The sequence below is a fragment of the Microcebus murinus genome, chromosome 19 (genome assembly GCF_040939455.1).
Source record: "Microcebus murinus isolate Inina chromosome 19, M.murinus_Inina_mat1.0, whole genome shotgun sequence".
In the NCBI taxonomy this organism is placed as follows: Eukaryota; Metazoa; Chordata; class Mammalia; order Primates; family Cheirogaleidae; genus Microcebus; species Microcebus murinus.
In genome coordinates this window covers 44,301,913-44,321,935 of record NC_134122.1, presented here as the reverse complement: position 1 = coordinate 44,321,935, position 20,023 = coordinate 44,301,913, and the positions used below count along the sequence as shown (strand labels likewise).

General features: G+C 45.2%; 2 protein-coding genes across 3 annotated transcripts in view; both read left to right on the top strand.

The window, feature by feature from the left end:
- The window catches only part of NID1 (nidogen 1), a 77,254-nt gene extending 73,936 nt beyond the window's left edge, over positions 1-3,318 (top strand). Inside the window, exons 19-21 of one of the 2 annotated variants that reach the window (XM_075995486.1) lie at positions 45-157; positions 1,157-1,306; positions 2,114-3,318. In XM_075995486.1, the coding sequence (XP_075851601.1) occupies positions 45-157; positions 1,157-1,278 (235 nt within the window). In that variant the 3' untranslated portion in view covers positions 1,279-1,306; positions 2,114-3,318. Of the gene's footprint in view, positions 1-44; positions 158-1,156 lie in introns of both variants that reach the window. The other variant, XM_012738285.2, reaches the window with a different exon arrangement.
- Positions 1-20,023, top strand: part of LYST (lysosomal trafficking regulator) — a 408,790-nt gene that overhangs the window by 130,328 nt on the left and 258,439 nt on the right. The gene's annotated exons all lie outside the window — the stretch shown is intronic.

Sequence of the window (20,023 nt, the reverse complement as noted above, 5' to 3'; positions counted from 1 at the left end):
ATCCATCAGATGTATTTTACCTTCTGCCCTTTGGTGCTTTATAGGAATTCTGTGGTTGCTGTCGATCTCGCTATTTCCAAAGAGACGGATGCCTTCCACCCCCACAAGCAGACCCGGCTGTATGGCATCACCACAGCCCTGTCTCAGTGTCCTCAAGGTAACTCACCTGTGCTGTTACAGTTAGGGAACATGGTGCACCCTGAGGCTCAGAGCCCACACTCTAGTTTCTACCTGTGTGGCCACCAGTAGCCCTGATTACATTCTAGGAGAGATGCAGTCCCTTCCATCAAAGGTTTTCTTTAGTGGGTGAACCAGATAAACAAACAGAAAGTATTAGGTCATGAAGTGGACTAGGTGAGGAAAGGCACTGAGTCTTGGGCTGGGTCTAGAAGTATACAGTCTTCAGGTTCCAAATAGGAATATTAATGTTAGGACCTCTGCTGCTGTTAAGAGTCCATCCATTTTGCCTAACAGCAACAATAATAATAAATAAGAAGAATTGCAAACATATGTATGGTACTTACTGTGAGCTAGGAACTTTACACATATCAACTCACTTAGAGTTCTAAGTGCTTTGTATTCATCAGCTCATTTCATCCTCATAGCAACCCTATGAGGTAGGTGCTATAATTATGTCCATTTTATAAATAAGGAAACTGAAGCAACTTGCTCAAAGTCACATAGCTCACAGGGGCAAGTCCAGGCAGCCTGGCACCAGAGTCTGTGATATGCTGCCTCTTCAAGTCCTTTCCCCACCCCCTTTCCTTCTCAGCTTGCCTCCTCTTCCCCAGTCAGTGTTAAGCCAAGTGTGCAAGCTAGATAGTACTTTGTACTTTAAAATTCCAACTTCGTGTTATGATCTAAGCTGAAGGAACCTCCCTGAGATATGTTAAAATAGCTTTAGTAGTAAATCTGCAAAGCCCCCAGATAAGGTATCAGTGTTTTTGCCTGTCTGGTTTAATGATGAAGAAACAAAAAATAGATCAGCTTAGCTGAATGCCTAGCACAGCATTTCCTATTTTCCTGTAGCCCTCGTGAGCTTGGCTTCATGGAAACCAAAAAGGGGAGGGGGTCACACAATAGGAGGTCACTGTCTTGGATGGCTGTGGAGTTGGGTCTGAAAGGAGGCTATTGAACTGATTTCTGCCTTTTCCAGGTCACAACTACTGCTCAGTGAACAATGGTGGCTGCACCCACCTCTGCTTGGCCACCCCAGGGAGCAGGACCTGCCGTTGCCCTGACAACACCCTAGGAGTTGACTGTATCGAACGGAAATGAAGACGAGAGTGCCTTGTTCCCTTTCCAAGTATTTCACAGCAATACCCTACTTGAAACTACTTGGTCTAGACTGAAAATTGTCCTCTGGCTGAGTGGCCACTAGGTCCAAGTCTAGCCCAGCCTGAGCCCCAACAACTTTTCCCTCACTGTTCCCCAATATGTGCACCCTGTGACCCTTCTGGGATGGAAAAGTCTCTACCACTACAATAGGACAGAACCACCAACCCAAACCCTAACCGTCAGATAAGCTTATTCAGCCCTGGGTGAGGATTATGTGCCCATCTCAATGCCCTGGACCTTTTCCCAATCCTAGCCCCCCAGTGGTAAGCAGAACCTCCCCGGTCTGAGTTACCCCCTTCCCTGTGGCCTTACGAGCTCAGCCTCACTCTGAGGCACCCATCATCCTGTCAGCTCCTTGACACACCATCCAGGGCCTGACCAGGCAAGGTTGGGAGTGAAAGAGGGTATTAGCCCACCTACACTTTTTCTCTTGGTGCTCTGATTTCCTTGTTTATACTCTCATTGTTTTACTCCCCAGTTCTTCATCCTGTCCAAGATCCCCATTATAGTGATCATGTTCTGCCTTTTGATCAAAACCTATCCCACCCTAGGGATATATAAGTATTTGGTGGATGATAATGAGTGGCCCCTCCCAGATAGGATATTTGTTTTTGAGCTTCAGGGTATTGGCATTTGGTAATCAAAGGCTTAAGTCAAAGGAGTGTCCATTGATAGGAATTTCAAGGTATAGAGTCAGAAATTTGAGGATAGGGAATTATTATGATATGCCTTAAGTTTTTCCAAAGATTATCAAATTATTCTTTTTTGCCCACAGCACCCGCATACCAGCTTCTCGTCTTTGATGTTGTGCTGGTCTTCAGTCTCACTGCTGGCACCAATGTCCAGCCTCCTCATAGAGACCCATTTGAGACACAGGCTGGGGCTGGTACCAGGTGATGATCCACCACAATCCCTCACCTCACCTCTGGCCTCTACTCCTAAGAACCAATTTATATTCAACCATGAATTCACTCCTCCTTTGTTTCTCCCTCCATCTGTGCCCTTTGCTGGCTATATTCTCATCTAAAGACACAATCCAGGAAGGCTGAATTGAATATTTATACTAATGGTCCAGATTCCATTTATTGTTCATTGATAGAATTAAAAGGGACCATTGCCACATTTCTTGTTTATGTGTCTACAATTTGTTTAGAAAACATCTCCTCACCACATCAGTAGCTAGTGTTATCTTTTTATCAACTGCTTCCAAGAGTCCTAAAACAATAGAAATTTTGGATTGGAAGTTGAGCAAAAGGACTTTGAGTCAGTAAAGAATGGGGTAAGGGAGTAGAGAAGACTCAATGAAAAGTATCACAAAGAGATTGATCAAGAACAGGAATGGAAAGCCCAAGAGGAAGAGGTAGGGGAGGTGATTTAAGACTAGCAATAAGAAAATCTGTTAAGTAACTCCAAAGAGAAAATGGTATGTTTTGCCTAAGAACACTTATACTTAAGGACATGGAAGAATGTGTTCGATATTTTCCTTGAGGAAGATATCCCTCCTCTTTTCTTCAAACCCCAGTACACTCAGCCCTTCCATTCTGCCCCATTCTGCCTTTGTCTACATCTTGCTTCTGTAGTATACTGGAGCCTGAATTGGGAGAGAGTTTTTTGAATAATTGGAGTTTGTCCTGAGAGGCAATTTTGGCCCCAAGAATTATAAGATTTGGGGAACATTTAGGTCTTTTTTACAGCCCAACCCCATAAATTAGTCTCACTTTCTTTTTGTATTTATCATTCCATATCAAGCCCTCTATATCAAATGTTCAACATGATTTTATATAATTTTTATAACTATTTTATTCATTTTATTAGATTTATTCTAAAATTTTAAAAATAATAAATTCTTAAACTGTGGAAACCACTGAAGGTGCTTATTAACTGTTCTCCCAGATTTGTACAAGTATCGGATGATTCTTTGCGTTTACAGCTGTACAAATATTAGTGTGGAAAATAAAATTTTTTTTGTTAAAAAGAAAATCTTCCTCTCTCTTTTTTGAGTGAAACGATTTAACATTGGGAGGACATCATGATGGAAAGATGGCGGCCATTTAATAATCTGTAAAACCCATGGAACCCAGAGACTCTTATGCTAATATTATGAGGGACAGTATGTTTCTCATGCCAGTCCATAAAAGACTCGTGGGCTTATAATTGACTTAAAAATAAATATGTCATGGGCCCTAAACCACCCTTTTGGACATTGTTTTTTTTTTTTTTTTCTTTTATTACTCCCGCAGGGTGATGTCAGATGGACATTGTTTTTATTTTTTAGAAAAATCTATTCTGGTCCTTGCCTGCGAGAGTGGCCACTGCGTTGGTGCTCTGGGGCTTGGACCCTGGCTAGCCAGAAAATTAAAAAAAATAAAAATAAAAAAAAAGAAAAAGAAAAAGAAAAATCTATTCTATGTACAGGCAACAGGAAATGGTTTCTGATTCAGCCCTGAAAATGAGTTGTGTTTTTTCCTCTCCTCGCCTCCAGAAGGAAGAAAGACACTTTCCTGACACTGGCCATGGAGTGAGTCCCCTGGTGTGTTCTAAGCTGCCACTGGGAGGCAGTGCCACCCATGCCGGCCCCTGGGGGTGAAAATGACCTCTAACTTGGACAGAGTGAGGGGGGCCCAGAAGTTGCAGGAATGAGGTGCTCAGAGCTCATTGCAGAGAAGGGAATGTGCAGCCCGCCAGTGTGAATTTCTTGAAAGGGACAGCTTATTTATATTAAGGCCAATACTTCCGGTATTTTCTTCTGGCCATAAAACCTAGTTACCTACAGATGACAACAGGGAAGATGGTGGAAGTAGGAAACTCCAGGAATCCATCCCTCCATCACAACAGTTGAACTGGCATGAGCTGTCTAATGCAACAAAACAGTGGCTGGGTCTTGAAGAACACTTGCAGCACCCAAGAGAGAGCTTGATGGCCAGGCTAGTCAATTTCAGCTTTCACTTAGTAGCGACTACCATCCCATCACTCAGCCCCATGACAGGCACCTTGAGGACTGGACCTAGTTTTTTTTTTTGTTTTTTTTTTTTTGAGACAGAGTCTCACTTTGTTGCCCAGGCTAGAGTGAGTGCCGTGGCGTCAGCCTAGCTCACAGCAACCTCAAACTCCTGGGCTCAAGCGATCCTGCTGCCTCAGCCTCCCGAGTAGCTGGGACTACAGGCATGCACCACCATGCCCAGCTAATTTTTTGTATATATATTAGTTGGCCAATTAATTTCTTTCTCTTTATAGTAGAGACGGGGTCTCGCCCTTGTTCAGGTTGGTTTCGAACTCCTGAACTCAAACGATCCGCCCGCCTCGGCCTCCCAGAGAGCTAGGATTACGGGCGGGGGCCACTGCGCCCGGCCTGGACCTAGTTTTTTAACAACCAGGATTGTGGGTTCTGATCACTGATCACTGTGATTTTGATAATTGAAGGGTCAGCACATAAGGAAAGATTTCCATGACATTGGATTTGGCTATGATTTCTTGAACATGACATCAAAAGTATAAGCAACAAAAGAAAAAAATAGATAAATTTAACTTCATCAAAATTAAAAACATTTGTGTATCAAAGGATACTATCAAGAGAGTGAAAAGATAGCCCATGGAATGGGAGAAAATATATGCCATATCTGATAAGGAATTAATATCCAGAATATATAAAGAACCACAACTCAACAACAACCAAAAAACCCACTTCAAAAATGAGTAAAGGATTTGAATTCACATTTCTGCAAAAAAGATATACCAATGGTCAATAAGCACACGAAAAGATGTTTAACATTACTAATCATCAGGGAAATGCAAATCAAAAACTACAATTTGATACCACTTCACACTCATTAGGATGGTTGTTATCAAAAAACTAACAAGTGTTGGAGAGAATGCGGGAAATTGGAACCTTTGTCCATTGATGGTGGGAATGTAAAGTGGCGTGTCACTGAACAACAGGCTAACTGCCTGACACATATAGAAGGCAATTCGATGGCACTAGCTTTTGAGAAAAGAAAAAGCTTTATTGTAAGGTTGACCCAGCAAGGAGACAAGAGGCAATACTCAAATATGTCTCCCCAAGCTGGGGTCTGGGGGCAGGTTTTACAGGAAGAGAATAACTATGAAGGAGATACGAAAATGCAATGAGGCATGATTTGATTGGGTTATACAGAGAGGCAGTGCTGGGTCCTTGCAAAAAATTCATATGCAAAAAAATAAGGAACCCCTCACTTCTTAATTTAGTCAGTGCTTCTCGGTCTGGGTATTCAGGTTCAATGTATGTGGTAGACTTTTGCATTCCTACTGGCTGCAGGCCACTAACTGGGCAAGCTTGGTTCATCTGCACATGCTCAGGTTTACATGACTTGCAACCTGGGGGTCCATTGCAACTGAAAAACAGCTAACTTGTCATTCTGCTATTGACAAAGTTTTTGAACCAGTGGAAACCGGTTCTGTGGGTACGGATGCACATTCCATAGAAGACAGATTGGTGGTTCCTCAAAAAGTTGAATATATAATAGAATTACCATACGATCCAGCAATTCCACTCATAATATACCCAAAAAGAATTGAAAGCAGGGGCTGCAGATACTTTTGTGCTAATGTTCATTGCAGCGTTATTTGCTGTAGCCAAAAGGTGGAAACAACACAAGTGTCCATCAACAGGTGAGTGGACAAACAAAATGTGATATGTACATACAATGGAATATTATGTAGCCTAAAAAGGAATGAAGTTCTGACACAGGCTACAACATGGATGAACCTTGAGGACACAATGCTATGTGAAATAAACCAGACACAAAGGAACAAATATAGAATCCCATTTCTATGAGGCATCAAGAGTAGACCAGTTTATAGAAATTGAAAGTAGATTGCAGGTTACCAGGGGCCGTGGGAAGGGGCAGTGGAGAGTTATTGCTCAGTGGTTACAGAGTTACTGTTTGGGGTAATGAAAAGTTTTGGAAATAGATAGCGGTGAAGGTTGCACAATATTGTGAATGTAATTAATACCACTGAATTGTACACTTAAAAATGGTTAACATGGCAAATTTCATGTTATATATATTCTACCACAATTTTAAAAATTAATAATGTAATATACCAAAAACCATTGCACGTACACTTTGGGTAAATAGTATAAATTATTAATATATCTCAATAAAGCTGGTTTTTTAAAAAAAAAAATCAGTATAATTAAAACAGAAACCAAAACCCGTAGTTACCTAAGATTGGCAAAATGCTGATCACTGTTCTACGTAGCTGGCTGAATCCTAAAGATTTCAAGGTTCCAGTTTAGGTGCTGCTACCATATCTATGAAGGGGCTTTGCAGATGGAATTAAGATTCCTCATTAGCTGACCTTAAAACGGGGAAATTATCCTGGATTATCAAAGTGGGCCCTTAAAAACAGACGAAGAAGTCAGGAGAGTGAGAGAGACAGGCAAAAACGGAAGCAGGGGGATGAGGAGGAAGCTAAGAGGGACCCGACCCGCCTTGCTGGCTTTGGAGATAGAGGTAGGGAGTCCTGAGACAAAGGAAAAGGTAACTTCTAGAAGCCGAGAACAACTCCTAGCAGACAACCAACAAATAGGGACCTCAGCCCTACATTTGCAAGGAACTGGCTTCTGCCACAACCTGACTGTGGGCCTGGATGCAGATTTACCCCCAGAGCGTCCAGAAAGGAATGTAGCCCTTCTGCCACCTCGACTGCAGCCCTGTGAGACTGTGATCAGAGGACCCAGGCGAGCCGCACTGCGCTGGACTTCTGACCTACAGAACCGTGAGGTGACAATGGGCGTTGTTTTAAGTCGCTAAATTGCTGGGGATTCGCTGCTCAGCAGTAGAGAACGGATGCCCTTGGTGCAGCTGGTGTTGGTATAGGGATCATGCCGGACAACTTCCGTGTGTCTGCCCTCCCCGCCCCGATCTGGGCCCCAGGAGGGACGACGTCTGTGGCCTCCTTGCCCCCTGGCTCCCTGGCAGGAGGTGGAGGCAGAGAGGAGAGTGAGATCTGCTGTCCCTTGACCAGCTCACACCAAGCTCATAGCCCCACTTGAGGTGTCCCTCTCTGCACACACTCTGCCAGTGTCCCAGGAACCAGTCCCTGCCCAGGGCTCAGGGGCCTTAGGGAGGTGACAGGCCCCTGGTGCCCTCTGAGACTGCTCCATTCCCTTCGGGCTCCCCACGCCCCAGGCCCCAGCCACAACTAATCTGGGTCATCCTAATTTGAGTTCATCTGTTTTTTTGTTGAGACCCTGAGACAGGAGTTCATGACTATGATCTCTACTTTTGTGTATGTTTGCAGGTGATAGTTACTGTATAACTAACAGGTACAAATTACACACGTGTACCAAAAAAAGTACCAAAAAGTCATACCAAGAAAGCGTTTATTTTGTTAGCTCATTTTGATTTTCAGACTTGGAGCTCCACCATGGCAGACAAGTGAATCCGCTCGCTCTAGGGGATTTCTGGGTCAACACGGTACTTTCTCAGTCACTTGGCTGTGTCCGGCAGGGCCATTTGCCCTGTCCTTCCTCAGGGTTCTGTCCCAGAGCTCACAGCCCTAAGCAAGCTGCTTACAATGCCCCTAGCCCAGCCCAGCCGGCCCAAAGCTGACCTGTCACCCCAAGTGTTCCCCGTGGGAGATGCCTGAGCTTGGGGGCTCTGTGAACACCAGCGTCTCCCTCCATGGGTCTCGCAGTCCTCGGTCTCCTGGTCCTCCCTGGTCACCCTGCAGCCTCCTCACCCTCATCGCCTGGCCTAAGTGAATGGCAGCGGCTCCTTCAAGCCTTTCCCGAAGGGCCAGCTGTCCTGCCTCCCCCGAGGGAGACGGGGCAGGCAGTGGGCTGCCCTTTCTCCAGGGTTGCTTCAGAAAAGCTCCCTACCCGCCGGCTCCACCCCACCAGCAAGCGCCCTGGTGCCCGCTCCCGGTCTGCCTTCCTCCCTGGCTCCCTCATCCTCTGCCCTGAGCTCTGCCAGGGGCAGGGTTTGTTGTCATTCCAACATCAGCCCTCCTAGGGGTGTCCTCCCCAAGGCAGAGTCAGGGTTAGGGTAGAGGGGGAAAGCGTACCCCAAAGGTTGATGCCTCGAATGATTAATTGAACCAACGCGTGCGCACACACACACACACAACACACACACACGAGTTTGAATCCATCTGGAGTCCTAAGCCTCCTTCCCTCCTACGTATGCCATTCTACTTTAACACTTAGAGCAACTAAGTTTTTTTACCCGAAGAATAAAGGTTTGGGGGGTCTGATTTCTAATGCCAGGAGGGCTTCCACTCTCTCCTTCCTCCACTCACAGATTCAGTTTAAAAAAAAAAAAAAAGAAAACAATCCCCACCCGAGTATCTGCTAGCGCACATATGGCCGGGCCTCGGGCAACATGCGTGCTGCGTTTAGAATCTCTGCCACCCCAGGAGGCACAAAATGAGCAGTCGCATCACTTCCCATTCTGAGAACGGGAGGGTCTGAGAGCACCGGGGAAGTCCAGCACTGAGGGTGCACACAGCAGGTGGGAGAGGAACGGGCAGCAATGTTAGGGCTGATAGAGCCATCTCCATTTTAGAGGTGCGAGAAGCTCACCGCACTCACTCGGGAAGTGGGCACCTCCGGGTGCCTGGCACGGGGCTGGGGAAGGGTGGCCACGAGAGCTGGCACCTTCCCTGCCTCTGCCATTTCCCATGGGGGGAGGGAGGGTGTCCAATGTCTGTGCCAAGTTGTCCACCTGCTACTGGTCCCGTGGGTTTTTGTTCCTCGGTGCTCCACGGGCGCCGCCAGCGTCCTTGGTGCAGGTGCCTGGGGCCGTCGCTGCCATCTTCCTCCTCAGGGGCTTGCAAGGAGAGGGCAGAGCACAGGACAGGCCTCGCCCCTGACACCCTCCATGTCCCTTCATGGCACTGTCCCACGCCCCGTCCATGAGGGCAACAGGCTTGCACAGCTAGCAGGGGAATTGGAAACGACAGCAAAGAATCCCCCACGAAGGCAGCCCCACGTGCTCCCCCATTCTGGCGTCTCTGCCCTCAGGCTTCCCTGCCCTGCCGTCCACACCACCTTCCATGCACACCACTTACTGTCTACACCACCTGCCAGGGCACCCTGCCCTTCCCTACGGGGTTCCTCACTCACTCCAGGATCCTTCCCCTCAAGTCTAGGTTGCTCAGTGCAGCGTGATCAACAACAGACTTTCAAGGACAAAAACATATGAGGTCACAGCAACATTTTGTGGAGAAAAAAGCAAATGCAAGTACAAAGAGAGGAAGGCGCATGAAAGAGCTGACCTCCCTCCCGTTTGAACAGATGACAACTGTGAAATCACTATGGGACCTGGATCCCGCCGGACACATGGGTAAGGGTGCTGTGACACTCTTACTTCCTAATGCCAGTATCTACGATACACTGGAAGTTACATCTCTTTGCAACTAAGCGAACCTATGATGAAAAATGTTTCTAAGGCAATAAAATGTATGGGGAAATAGGGTTTTGCAAAAATTCTTTTAGGGGGTACTTGAGCAAGCACATTTGGAGACCATGGGCCTGAAAAAAGGAGGCGATGGGGCCCGGAGTCCTCCCCAGCAGAAGTGTTGCTGCCCAGCTCTGGCTCTGAAGCCCGGTACTGGTTGCTCCTTTTTTCCCCTTGTTGTCCAGGATTTAGAACTCCTTGCAATGGAGAAGGACCCCGACGAGGGGCCCTTGTTAAGGCAACGCTGAATCAAGAGACGGAAGGGCCAAGAAGGCTTGAGAAATAGGCTCTAAGCAGTGGCTTCCCGGTTGCTTGAAGCTCTGGTGTGGACAGACAAGTTGCAATGACAGCCTACCTGAGCGCCCTCCAGCCCGTGGGATTCAGTTTAAATCTGGGGCGGGTCTTGCCACAGGCAGTTCCAGAAGTGGCCACGTGAGGGCAGTAAGAACCTCCGATGCATCCTGCGTTCGGTGGCATTGGGAGAGAAGGGGGCTGAGTGACACCTCCCAGGCCAGTCCACCAGGTGACTTCCCGGAAAGACGCTGTGCTCCGGCGTTCCCGTCGTCCTGCTCAAGATCCTTTCTAGTATTGGTCGGTTGCCTGACCTGCTGCCAAAGGAAGTCCTCAGCGATGTGGCCCAGCCTCTTCACTTTCGTTCGGATTTCCCCCCAAATAGCCCAGCACTTTTCCTCCTAAAGTCCTCTCTCCACTCGGTAAACACTTACAGACGTTGTCACTCAGCACTGTCCCTAAGTATGTCCTGTGCTCCCCGTGCAAGTGCACGCGTGTCTTCGTGGGCCGGGTTCTGAGCGAATCTAAGTGGAGAGTGGCACGGAAGAGCAGGCTAATTCCAGAAAATGCAGGACCCTGGCAAAGAAGACACAGCCCTCACCCAGTGAGCGTGCAGCTGGTCACCAAGAAGGTGTTAATGCCAGGCGGCGCTCAATGAGTGATTTGAATTGCTGCAAGATGAGGAGCTGAGGAGGTCACAGAAGGGAGAGGCCCAGTAGGGACTGCAGAGCCAGGAGCTTTCATTTGCTGGACATAAATGGAGAATGGGAGCCCTAACTCGCAATAACCTTACGGGGTAGGGTTTATTGTGCCCATTAAGTCAGGAAACTTCCTGAGGCTCAAGGAAGTGAAGTGACTTGGCAAAGGTTACACCGCTAGCAAGTGTCAGAGCAGAGCCCAACTCCAGATTGGGTTTATGCCAAACATCCTTCCCCATCCCCTTTTTACAAAACACTTTAAATATTTATTTTTACTTTATTTGTATTTAACACATTTCCATTTAGAAAGTAAAGAGGAAGTACAAGAAAAAAGTCATACTGATCTCATTATTCAACAATAGCCTCATCAATACATTGATACCTTATCCCAGAAATGTTGTTAGTACACACATATAATCTTGTTATATCTATTTCGTAAAACAAATGTAAGAAAAAATGGAATCCCTTTATGCTTTTTAGCATATTTGTTTTCCGTTTAAATAAATGTTACTTTTATTGACTACATAATAGTATTATATTCTATTATATGAAAGGACAATAAACTCTCACCAGCTCATTAATTGATGAACATCTAGGGTGTTTCTATTTTTTTCTGTGGTAAATAATATTTAAAAAACACCTTGTACTTATATCAGTCCTTATTAATATCTCTGGGATAAATTCCAACTTACTATTATCTAACATTTTAAGGCTTTTAATAGATACTGACCAACTGCCTGCAGAAAGTTTGTACCAATTTATACTCCTACCAGTAGGAGTGTTTGAGAGTGTCCATTTCCTTCTATTTTGCCTTTGGATAGTTAATTTTTTTTCACCTTTGTCAATCAGAGAAGTAAACATGGAGGGGAAGTGGTATTTGTTTATTAAAATTTATTCTTTTAATTGAGGGAAACTTTTTAAAACATATGCTAGCCATTTTAATTTCTTGTTATCTTTCAAGTTTTTAGGTTTTTAAAAAAATTGGGACAATCTTATTGATTTATCAGGGCTTTTTACATTTTAAAGCTAATTAGCCTTTTGTCATATATATTGCAAGTATTTCCCAGGGTTTTGTTTGTTTGTTTCTTTTGGGGGAATTTTTGACATATAGAAAGTTTTAATCTACATGTAGTTGATTCCTGCTCAAAACAGTATGAATTAGAATGAAAGTACTAGCCTAGAAGTCATTAGGGCAAGGATGGACAAGCTCTACCCTGTGGCAGATGGTATTTTCCAAAGTGGACTCAACACCATCTCCCATTCCACATATTCTTGCAATGTCATGTTGATGTAATGTTGACATTACTCCCAGCAAGAAGTAGGGCTCATGTCCCCTCTCCTTGAATCTAGGTGGGCCCTGTGACTACGGCAGAGAGGATAACGTGGTTTCTCAGACTAGACCAATGCAAGGAGAAACAGCTTTCGCCTGGTCCTCCTGGGACTCCTTCTCTGGGACCCCAGCCTCCATGTCGTGAGGAAGCTCAGGACACCTGAAGAGGCCACATGCAAGTATCTACGCTGGCAGCTCCAGCTAAAGTCTCAGCCTACAGCAGGCATCAGTCACTAGACATGCAAGCAAAGTGACCTTCCAGATGACTACAGCCCAAGCCACTGTCTGACAGCAATCTCAAAGAATAATCCAGGAGATCTTAGTCGACCCAGGACCAAGAGAGATAATATAGGTCCAACATTCCTAATCTGAAAATCTGAAATCTGAAATGCTCCAAAATCTGAAACATTTTGAGCACCAACATGATGTTCAAAGGAAATGCCTACTGGAGTATTTTGGATTTCAGATTGTTGGATTAGGGACACTCAATCAGTAGGCATAATGCAAATATTCCAAAATCTGAAAAAAAAAATCTAAAATCTGGAATATCTCTGGTCCCAAGCATTTCAGATAAGGGCTACTCACCTGTAATAAAATGATCTTTATCATTTTCAGCCCTAAGTTTAAGGATGAGTCATTACACAGCAATGGCTAACTGCCACTTGCTGGGCACAACTGATATGAAAAGCCAGAAACCGAACACTTCCCTGGCCCCTTGCTCAGGTCTCTTTTTTGGAAAATATGAACAGACAAAGCAAGTAAAGTTCCTCTCTCTGGGCAGAATGTCACAGCCTCAGCACTTGTGACAGGGTGGGTCTTCCATACGACCTGTGAGCAACATATGGCCTGTTCTCCCTTGAGAAACAACTTTCATTCCATTCACTCAACAGGAAAAACGAGAAGAAGGAGGCAAGTTGCTGCTCATTCTTTCCTCAGTCCCGGAATACATTTTCACAACTGATGAGATTCAAACTGCCTTCTGCCCGGGTTCCCTCGGTCCTATTGGGAAATAACCCGGTTTGAGCAGGCAACACCTTTCTGATATGGGGATGCAAGTGAGATCCTGTAGGAGGGGAAAAGAGAAACTACCTGTGAAGTGTGAGATAACAGCAACATTGGGTGTGTTTAGAGGTTCACGGGGTTAAGGCCCAAATAACTCATAAGTGAGAGCTGGTCTGGCAGCCCTTGAGCTGCAGCCAATGGGAGATGAGCAGCTGGGCTCATGGTCACCCGGCAGACATGCGCTCCACCCTCGTGCAGAATGAGCATTGCACTTGGAGCAGGAGGGACCAGAGGGTGAGCTCAGGGCCTGTCACCAGTTGGGCAAGTGCTTCACTTCTCTGAATCTCCCTTTCCTTCTTTGCAAAATTAGGATATTATGATTCCTCTTGTAGTCACCGTGAAGCTAAAGGAGACCGGTGGAAGTTCCTGGCACGTGGCAAGAACCCAGCAAATGCTGCTCGTTTCTTACATTTGTGTAGCACTTTAACATTCACAGGATGCTGTCACTTGCTATTGAGTCTGTGGGGGACGCAGGGTAAGTATTGCTGTTTGCCTTTCGTGAGTGATTACACGGAGGCACAGGGAGGTTAAGCCGCTGGCTTAAGGTCTCACGGTTGGTAAATTTCAGGTCTGGGATCCACACTGAGCGTTCTCCAGCTGCCGAAGCCCTCGCTGTTTCTACGTGCCATGCCATCTCTCCTGAAAGTGCGCAGGCACCATGAGTTTCATTGAGCACCCGATTGGTGCCAGATATTGGGCTTGAGGCAGGTAAACAGGGCGACAAGGGAGGTTGTGCCTGAGCTGAGTCTTGAAGAAAAAGAGTGTTTACCAACCAGATAAAAGAAGAGAGAATATTCCAGACGAAGGAATGCCTAGCACGTGCAGAAGTCTGGAGATGCCACCGAGGCAATCTCGGATAAGGCCGTCAATGGGCAATGAATGGCTGACTTGGGGACAAGAGGGACAGGAACTCCTAGAACTCCAGTCTTGAGACCTCAAACGGGTCTAAATTATGGATTTTGTGCTTGCCTATCCTACAGGAAGGCGAGAGGCCGAGGGTGGTGCCATCATTCCCTCCCAGAATGCCCAGTACCCAGTCACGGCTCTCGGCCCATCCTCTGTGACCCAGAGCTCTCAAGTTTGGAGCAGGGAGGCAGTAGCGTCTCCTGGCTTCTCGCAGTTCCCACTCTCCCTTCCTGGTGCCCAGGCCCAAGTGTGTGGCCTGGCTCCTACCCCACAGATCCAGAAAACACATACACAATCATAAAACAGAAGAAACAGGTGGGTTCTGAAATGTATCACCAACCTCATTACCATCAATGAACCCAGAGATTTTTTGAAGACCAAAAATAAGAGACCCAGAGTTATAAGCCCTGATTCTCAGGGATATGAGCTTAAATATATATGCTGGAGAAGTAGGAATTCTGGGGGACAAAATAAAATGCATCAGTGTTCTCCATGCATTCAAAATCTTAGAATATGAAATCACTTCATTAACTAATGTGGGTGGAAGGATTTATACGCCATTAGATAATCTCCCGATGTAAAACATTCTGAGTGTCGAATACGTGCATCCATCTGTGACAAGCTGGGGACAATAATGAATATTTTCAACCAGGATCAATTGTTCCAATTATTATTATTATTATTATTTTTGAGACAGAGTCTCACTTTGTTGCCCAGGCTAGAGTGAGTGCCGTGGCGTCAGCCTAGCTCACAGCAACCTCAAACTCCTGGGCTCAAGTAATCCTGCTGCCTCAGCCTCCCGAGTAGCTGGGACTACAGGCATGCGCCACCATGCCCGGCTAATTTTTTCTATATATATTAGTTGGCCAATTAATTTCTTTCTATTTATAGTAGAGACGGGGTCTCGTTCTTGCTCAGGCTGGTTTCGAACTCCTGAACTCAAACGATCCGCCTGCCTCGGCCTCCCAGAGAGCTAGGATTACAGGCGTGAGCCACCGTGCCCGGCCCCAATTATTTTTTTAAAAAGCTATTTTATGATATTCCAGAACATTTGAAAAATAGATGGCTTATAAAAATAGATGTAAGGAAAAAATCATTGCTGACCCCAACACCCTAAAATAATGACCACCCTATGGTTTTCAGTGGCGATCACAGTGTATCTGCCTTTTATAAACACGATTTTTAAGTAAACATTCTCGTGAAAAATAACACACATCCCGGAAAGTGCACAACTCACGAGGGTACGTACAGCTGAAGGAATTTTCCCAAATTCAACGCCCCCGTAGAGAGTCACTTTCGACTGTGAACAAGAATTTGTGGGGGAGAAGAGTTTGTTAGCAATAAAATGACATCTAAATTATCAGGGGCTTTTCCCACTGTGATTAGAAACAAGACCAGTGGTGCTGACTGGCCCTGGCCAAGCTGGCCCTTTGGCCGTCGGTGAAGCCATCACTGAGGTGCACCAAGGACAGGGCTGCAGAAGAGCCTTTGGGGACATGGCACTAGGTGCCCCTGGTTGGCATCTTATAACCACAACTTTGCTATTTTGAGCGAAGCGACCAGGCCCAGGGTAAAAAAGATAGATGAGTCATAGGCCTTCGATGTCATCTGTATTAGTATATTCTCAGTTTTCTTAATATTTGCTGGGTTGGTGAGGGGATAGGGAGGAATTTTAATAAAGATTCTAAGTGTGATCAGCTCTTAGAAACCTGGAGTTGCATTTTGTTCGTTGCTTTGGTCTATCTAGCATGATGAAGAATATATAGCTTCTGTAGGCACCATCTGGTCCCTCCTCTCATGCTCAGCTTCCACCCCCCACACACCTCCCAGTGAAATAGACATTACAGTAGCACCCAACTCCAAGGACATCTCAAACTTCCCCATCAAAACTCACTTTAGGACAAAAGGGCCGAATTGCCCCCCCCTGGGGAGAGGATGGTGGTCAGGAGGTGAAGGAGGGTACCTGTGGAAGGCACGGAGGCATACCAAACGCTACATACTCCTGGGACACTTCATGATTTATCTTTAAAAATCCACACGAATCTTGTATTAAGCTCTGTAGTGATATAAAATGTTAAATGTAAAGTACCATTTCAACTCCTTAACCATCTGTTACAGTAATGCCTCCAGCTTTGCTCTTTTTTGCTCAAGATTGCTTTGGCTATGTGGGGTCTTTGAGCTTCCATACAAATTTTAAGATCGTTTTTCCTATTGCAGGTGCAGTCAAGGTAAGATGCGGTCATTAGGTTGGACTTAATCCACTATGACTGATGTCCTTATTAAAAGGGGAAGTTTGGACACACACACAGAGAAAGAATGCCATGTGAAGATGAAGACAGCGATCAGGGTAGCACAATGACAAGCCGGGGAACACCAAAGATTGCCAGCACAGCCCTCAGAAGAACCAGCCCTGCCAACACTTTAATCTTGGACTTGTAGTCTTAGAAGCATAAGACATAAATTTCTATTGTTTAAGCCACTCAGACTGTGGCACTTTGTTACAGCCGTCCTGGCAGACTAATACACCATCAAATAAAATGTACCCTTAAGGAAGATGCACCACAATGACCCCATGTCCCCCAACCTCTGCCCCAGCTATGGCCCCAGTCTGGGAGAACACAGTGGAGGCGCATGGCTCCTCAAGAGTTGAGTGAAACCACTGTATAAATTATTAAATGATATGAAAATGCCAGTTGCTGCAATGAAATGGAAGAGTAAGGCAAGGAGGCTTCTGGGAAATGGTAATGTCAACTGAGTCAAGAAGACTGATTGACATAGAAATCCGCCAGTGTGCTCAGAGGAATTATTCTAGGTCTCAATCAGCCTACAGATGTAGGAAGTATAGATAAATTGCCTCTTTAATTGTTACAAGTAAATTGGTGCAAAAAAATTGGGATGTTTTCAGGTATAATTCATATAATTATATGAATGTAGAAGAACTTCAACTTAGAAGTTAGAAGAACTTCTAGCATTCCACATAAGGTCGTGGTTTATTTTTTAAGCCCACCATACTGCTTGGACCCCGTGTCTCCAGTGAAAAGACAAAGGACAGAGACATCTGGGAAATGACAGCACTTCACATGTATTTTAGCGTTGCTTAAATGTGAACCTATTTCCAAGTGTGAAGAGATTTGGGCCCATATGTTGTTCAATGGAAAAAAGCCAGGAAAAAATCCGGGTTTATATTATAGTACCAGCACGAGAAGCCTGAAGCCATTTGAGTAAATCTGTCTAGAATGCCAAGAACACAGTTTATGTTCACCGTTACTTCAGGAAGCACGTGTAAGTACAGAATCTAGCCTAGCATTTTTTTTTTTAAGAGACAGAGTCTCCACGCCTGCAATCCTAGCACTATGGGAGGCCGACGCGTGTGGATCGCTCAAGATCAGGAGTTCGAAACCAGCCCGAGCAAGACCCCGTCTCTACTAATAATAGAAAGAAATTAATTGGCCAACTAAAAATATGTAGAAAAAAATTAGCCAGGCATGGTGGCGCACACCTGTAGTCCCTGCTACTCGGGAGGCTGAGACAGAAGGATTGTTTGAGCCCAGGAGTTTGAGGTTGCTGTGAGCACGGCACTCTAACAGGGGCAACAGAGTGAGACTCTGTCTCAAAAAAAAGAGAGAGACAGAGTCTCGCCATGTTGCACAGGCTGGAGTGCAGTAGCTATTCACAGGCGTCTTGAACTCAGCACACTACAGTCTTGAACTCTCGTGCTCCAGTGATCCTCCTGCCTCAGCCTCCTTAGTAGCTGGGACTACAGTTGTGTGCCACTGTGCTTGGCTATGCTAGAATTTTAATGGGTGCTACAATGACACCAAGGAAGTCAATGATTATTTCTACCCTTAGGGAACTTGGGCACTATTTGTAGAAATAAATATAAATACATGCCAGAACAAGACAAGTGCCAGCATGGTGTGACACCAAAGTATACACTTCATTCCTGCAATAAGAAAAAGCAACCAACTAGTTAATGGATTATAATTTTCCTCATGCTACTCTTTTAAATGTAAATCTTGGTATATCAACTTTAAAGTATGTGGGATGACAATGGAATACTTGGAAATTCTAATACAGTCAACCACCAGTGATCCATGATAAGCAGATGGCAGCTGTTCGGCAAAGCAATTAGTGCTTATATTTGAATGGGAAATGAAAGATTATGAGTTTAAAGGTATTTCTCTTCCTCATTTTGTGTCCTCAGTCTACCTTGTCCATATAAATGTTGGCAGGTTCAGAGCAGTGGTTTCCACTTTCAAGCATATTTCCTTTTTAATTTTTTTATTGATATATCACAGCTGTACACTTTTATGGACATATAAGAATCATACATTTTTATTGATACATAACAGTCATACATTAGATTTCCTTTTTAATGTCAAAAAAGTTTCAGGATCCTCTTAAAATAGCTGTCTTTTTGAAGACACTCTCATTGAGAAGAGAGGTAATAACAAGATAACTACTGTGAATTCAGTGGCTCTTCTAAATAAAATTGCTTTTTTTTTTTTTTTTTTTTTGAGACAGTGTCTCACTTTGTTGCCCAGGCTAGAGTGAGTGCCGTGGCGTCAGCCTGGCTCACAGCAACCTCAATCTCCTGGGCTCAGCGATCCTCCTGCCTCAGCCTCCCGAGTAGCTGGGACTACAGGCATGCGCCACCATGCTCGGCTAATTTTTTTTTTGTATATATATTTTTAGTTGGTCACTTAATTTCTTTCTATTTTTGGTAGAGATGGGGTCTCGCTCAGGCTGGTTTCGAACTCCTGACCTTGAGCAATCCGCCCGCCTTGGCCTCCCAAAGTGCTAGGATTACAGGCGTGAGCCACCGCGCCTGGCCAAAATTGCTTTTTATCAATCGGAACAACTTCCGATGTATTGCATGCAAGAGAGTCACCCGCATAACTACCTAACATACTATGCATTCATTTTAGGCAAGACCCTGGCCAAGGGAACTGGAGTGGTCAGAGCAGGCTTCTAATACACCTTTCACGATGGCAGCTGCGCATTTAATGCAGACAGCCCTGGATGAGACCTGCAGAGAACCTCAAGTCTGGGCTCATCCGCCTTCCAGCAGCTTGTCTAATCTCATGGGGCCTCATTTTCCTCTTTTGAAAAACATCTCGCAGGGCAATAATCTAGAGGAGGCAAGGCTTTCCACATGCAACACTATAGAAAGGAGAAGAACCATTGCTATTTGGAATGCTACAGAGAGCCTTTAAGCTCTGCCTCGATTCTTACCAATACGAGAGTTCGTGGGAGTAAAAGAGCATACGAATCTCAGAAAGGAAACCAGCATTAGCTGCAAACATGCAGGACCCTGCACTAGGAAACTCCATGTCCTTTAACTCATTCTAGAGCTCACCACCACCCCGTGAGCTAGGCAGCATTAGCCCTGTTTTAAATCTGAGCCCGTGAGGCCGGGATTAGGCATCTGCGTTCTTGTGACTTCCCACAAGTGATTCCAATGTGCAGCAAGATTGACAACCACTGAAAAAATTCTGGAAAAAAAAGAAAAGCCTGCTGGGATTTCCATAGGGATTATGTTGCATCTACAGATCACGTTGGGCAGAACTGCTGTCTTAATAACATCGAGGCTTCCAATCTATGAATGTGAAATGTTTCTGCATTTATTTAAGAAGGACTATAATTCCTGAGAAACTATTACAGTCTGGGCCTTGGCCTAACTCATGTATAATCTGCATTTTGCTGGTGTGGCATCTGAGCCCAGAGACATTACGACACCTGTGAAGATGACATGTAGCTAGCACACTGGGATGCCAGGTACCCGGCCAACGCTGTTGCCACTTCATTCTGCTGCCTTGTCTTACTAGCAAGGTGGCCGACAGCACCTCAGCCAGCTCTAGTTTAGGGCCTTTCATTGGCATAATCCGTTGCCTTCAAAAAGAGATGAGAGATTAATTAAAAACAAAAGGGAGATTGGGTGCTCTATAGTGACATAG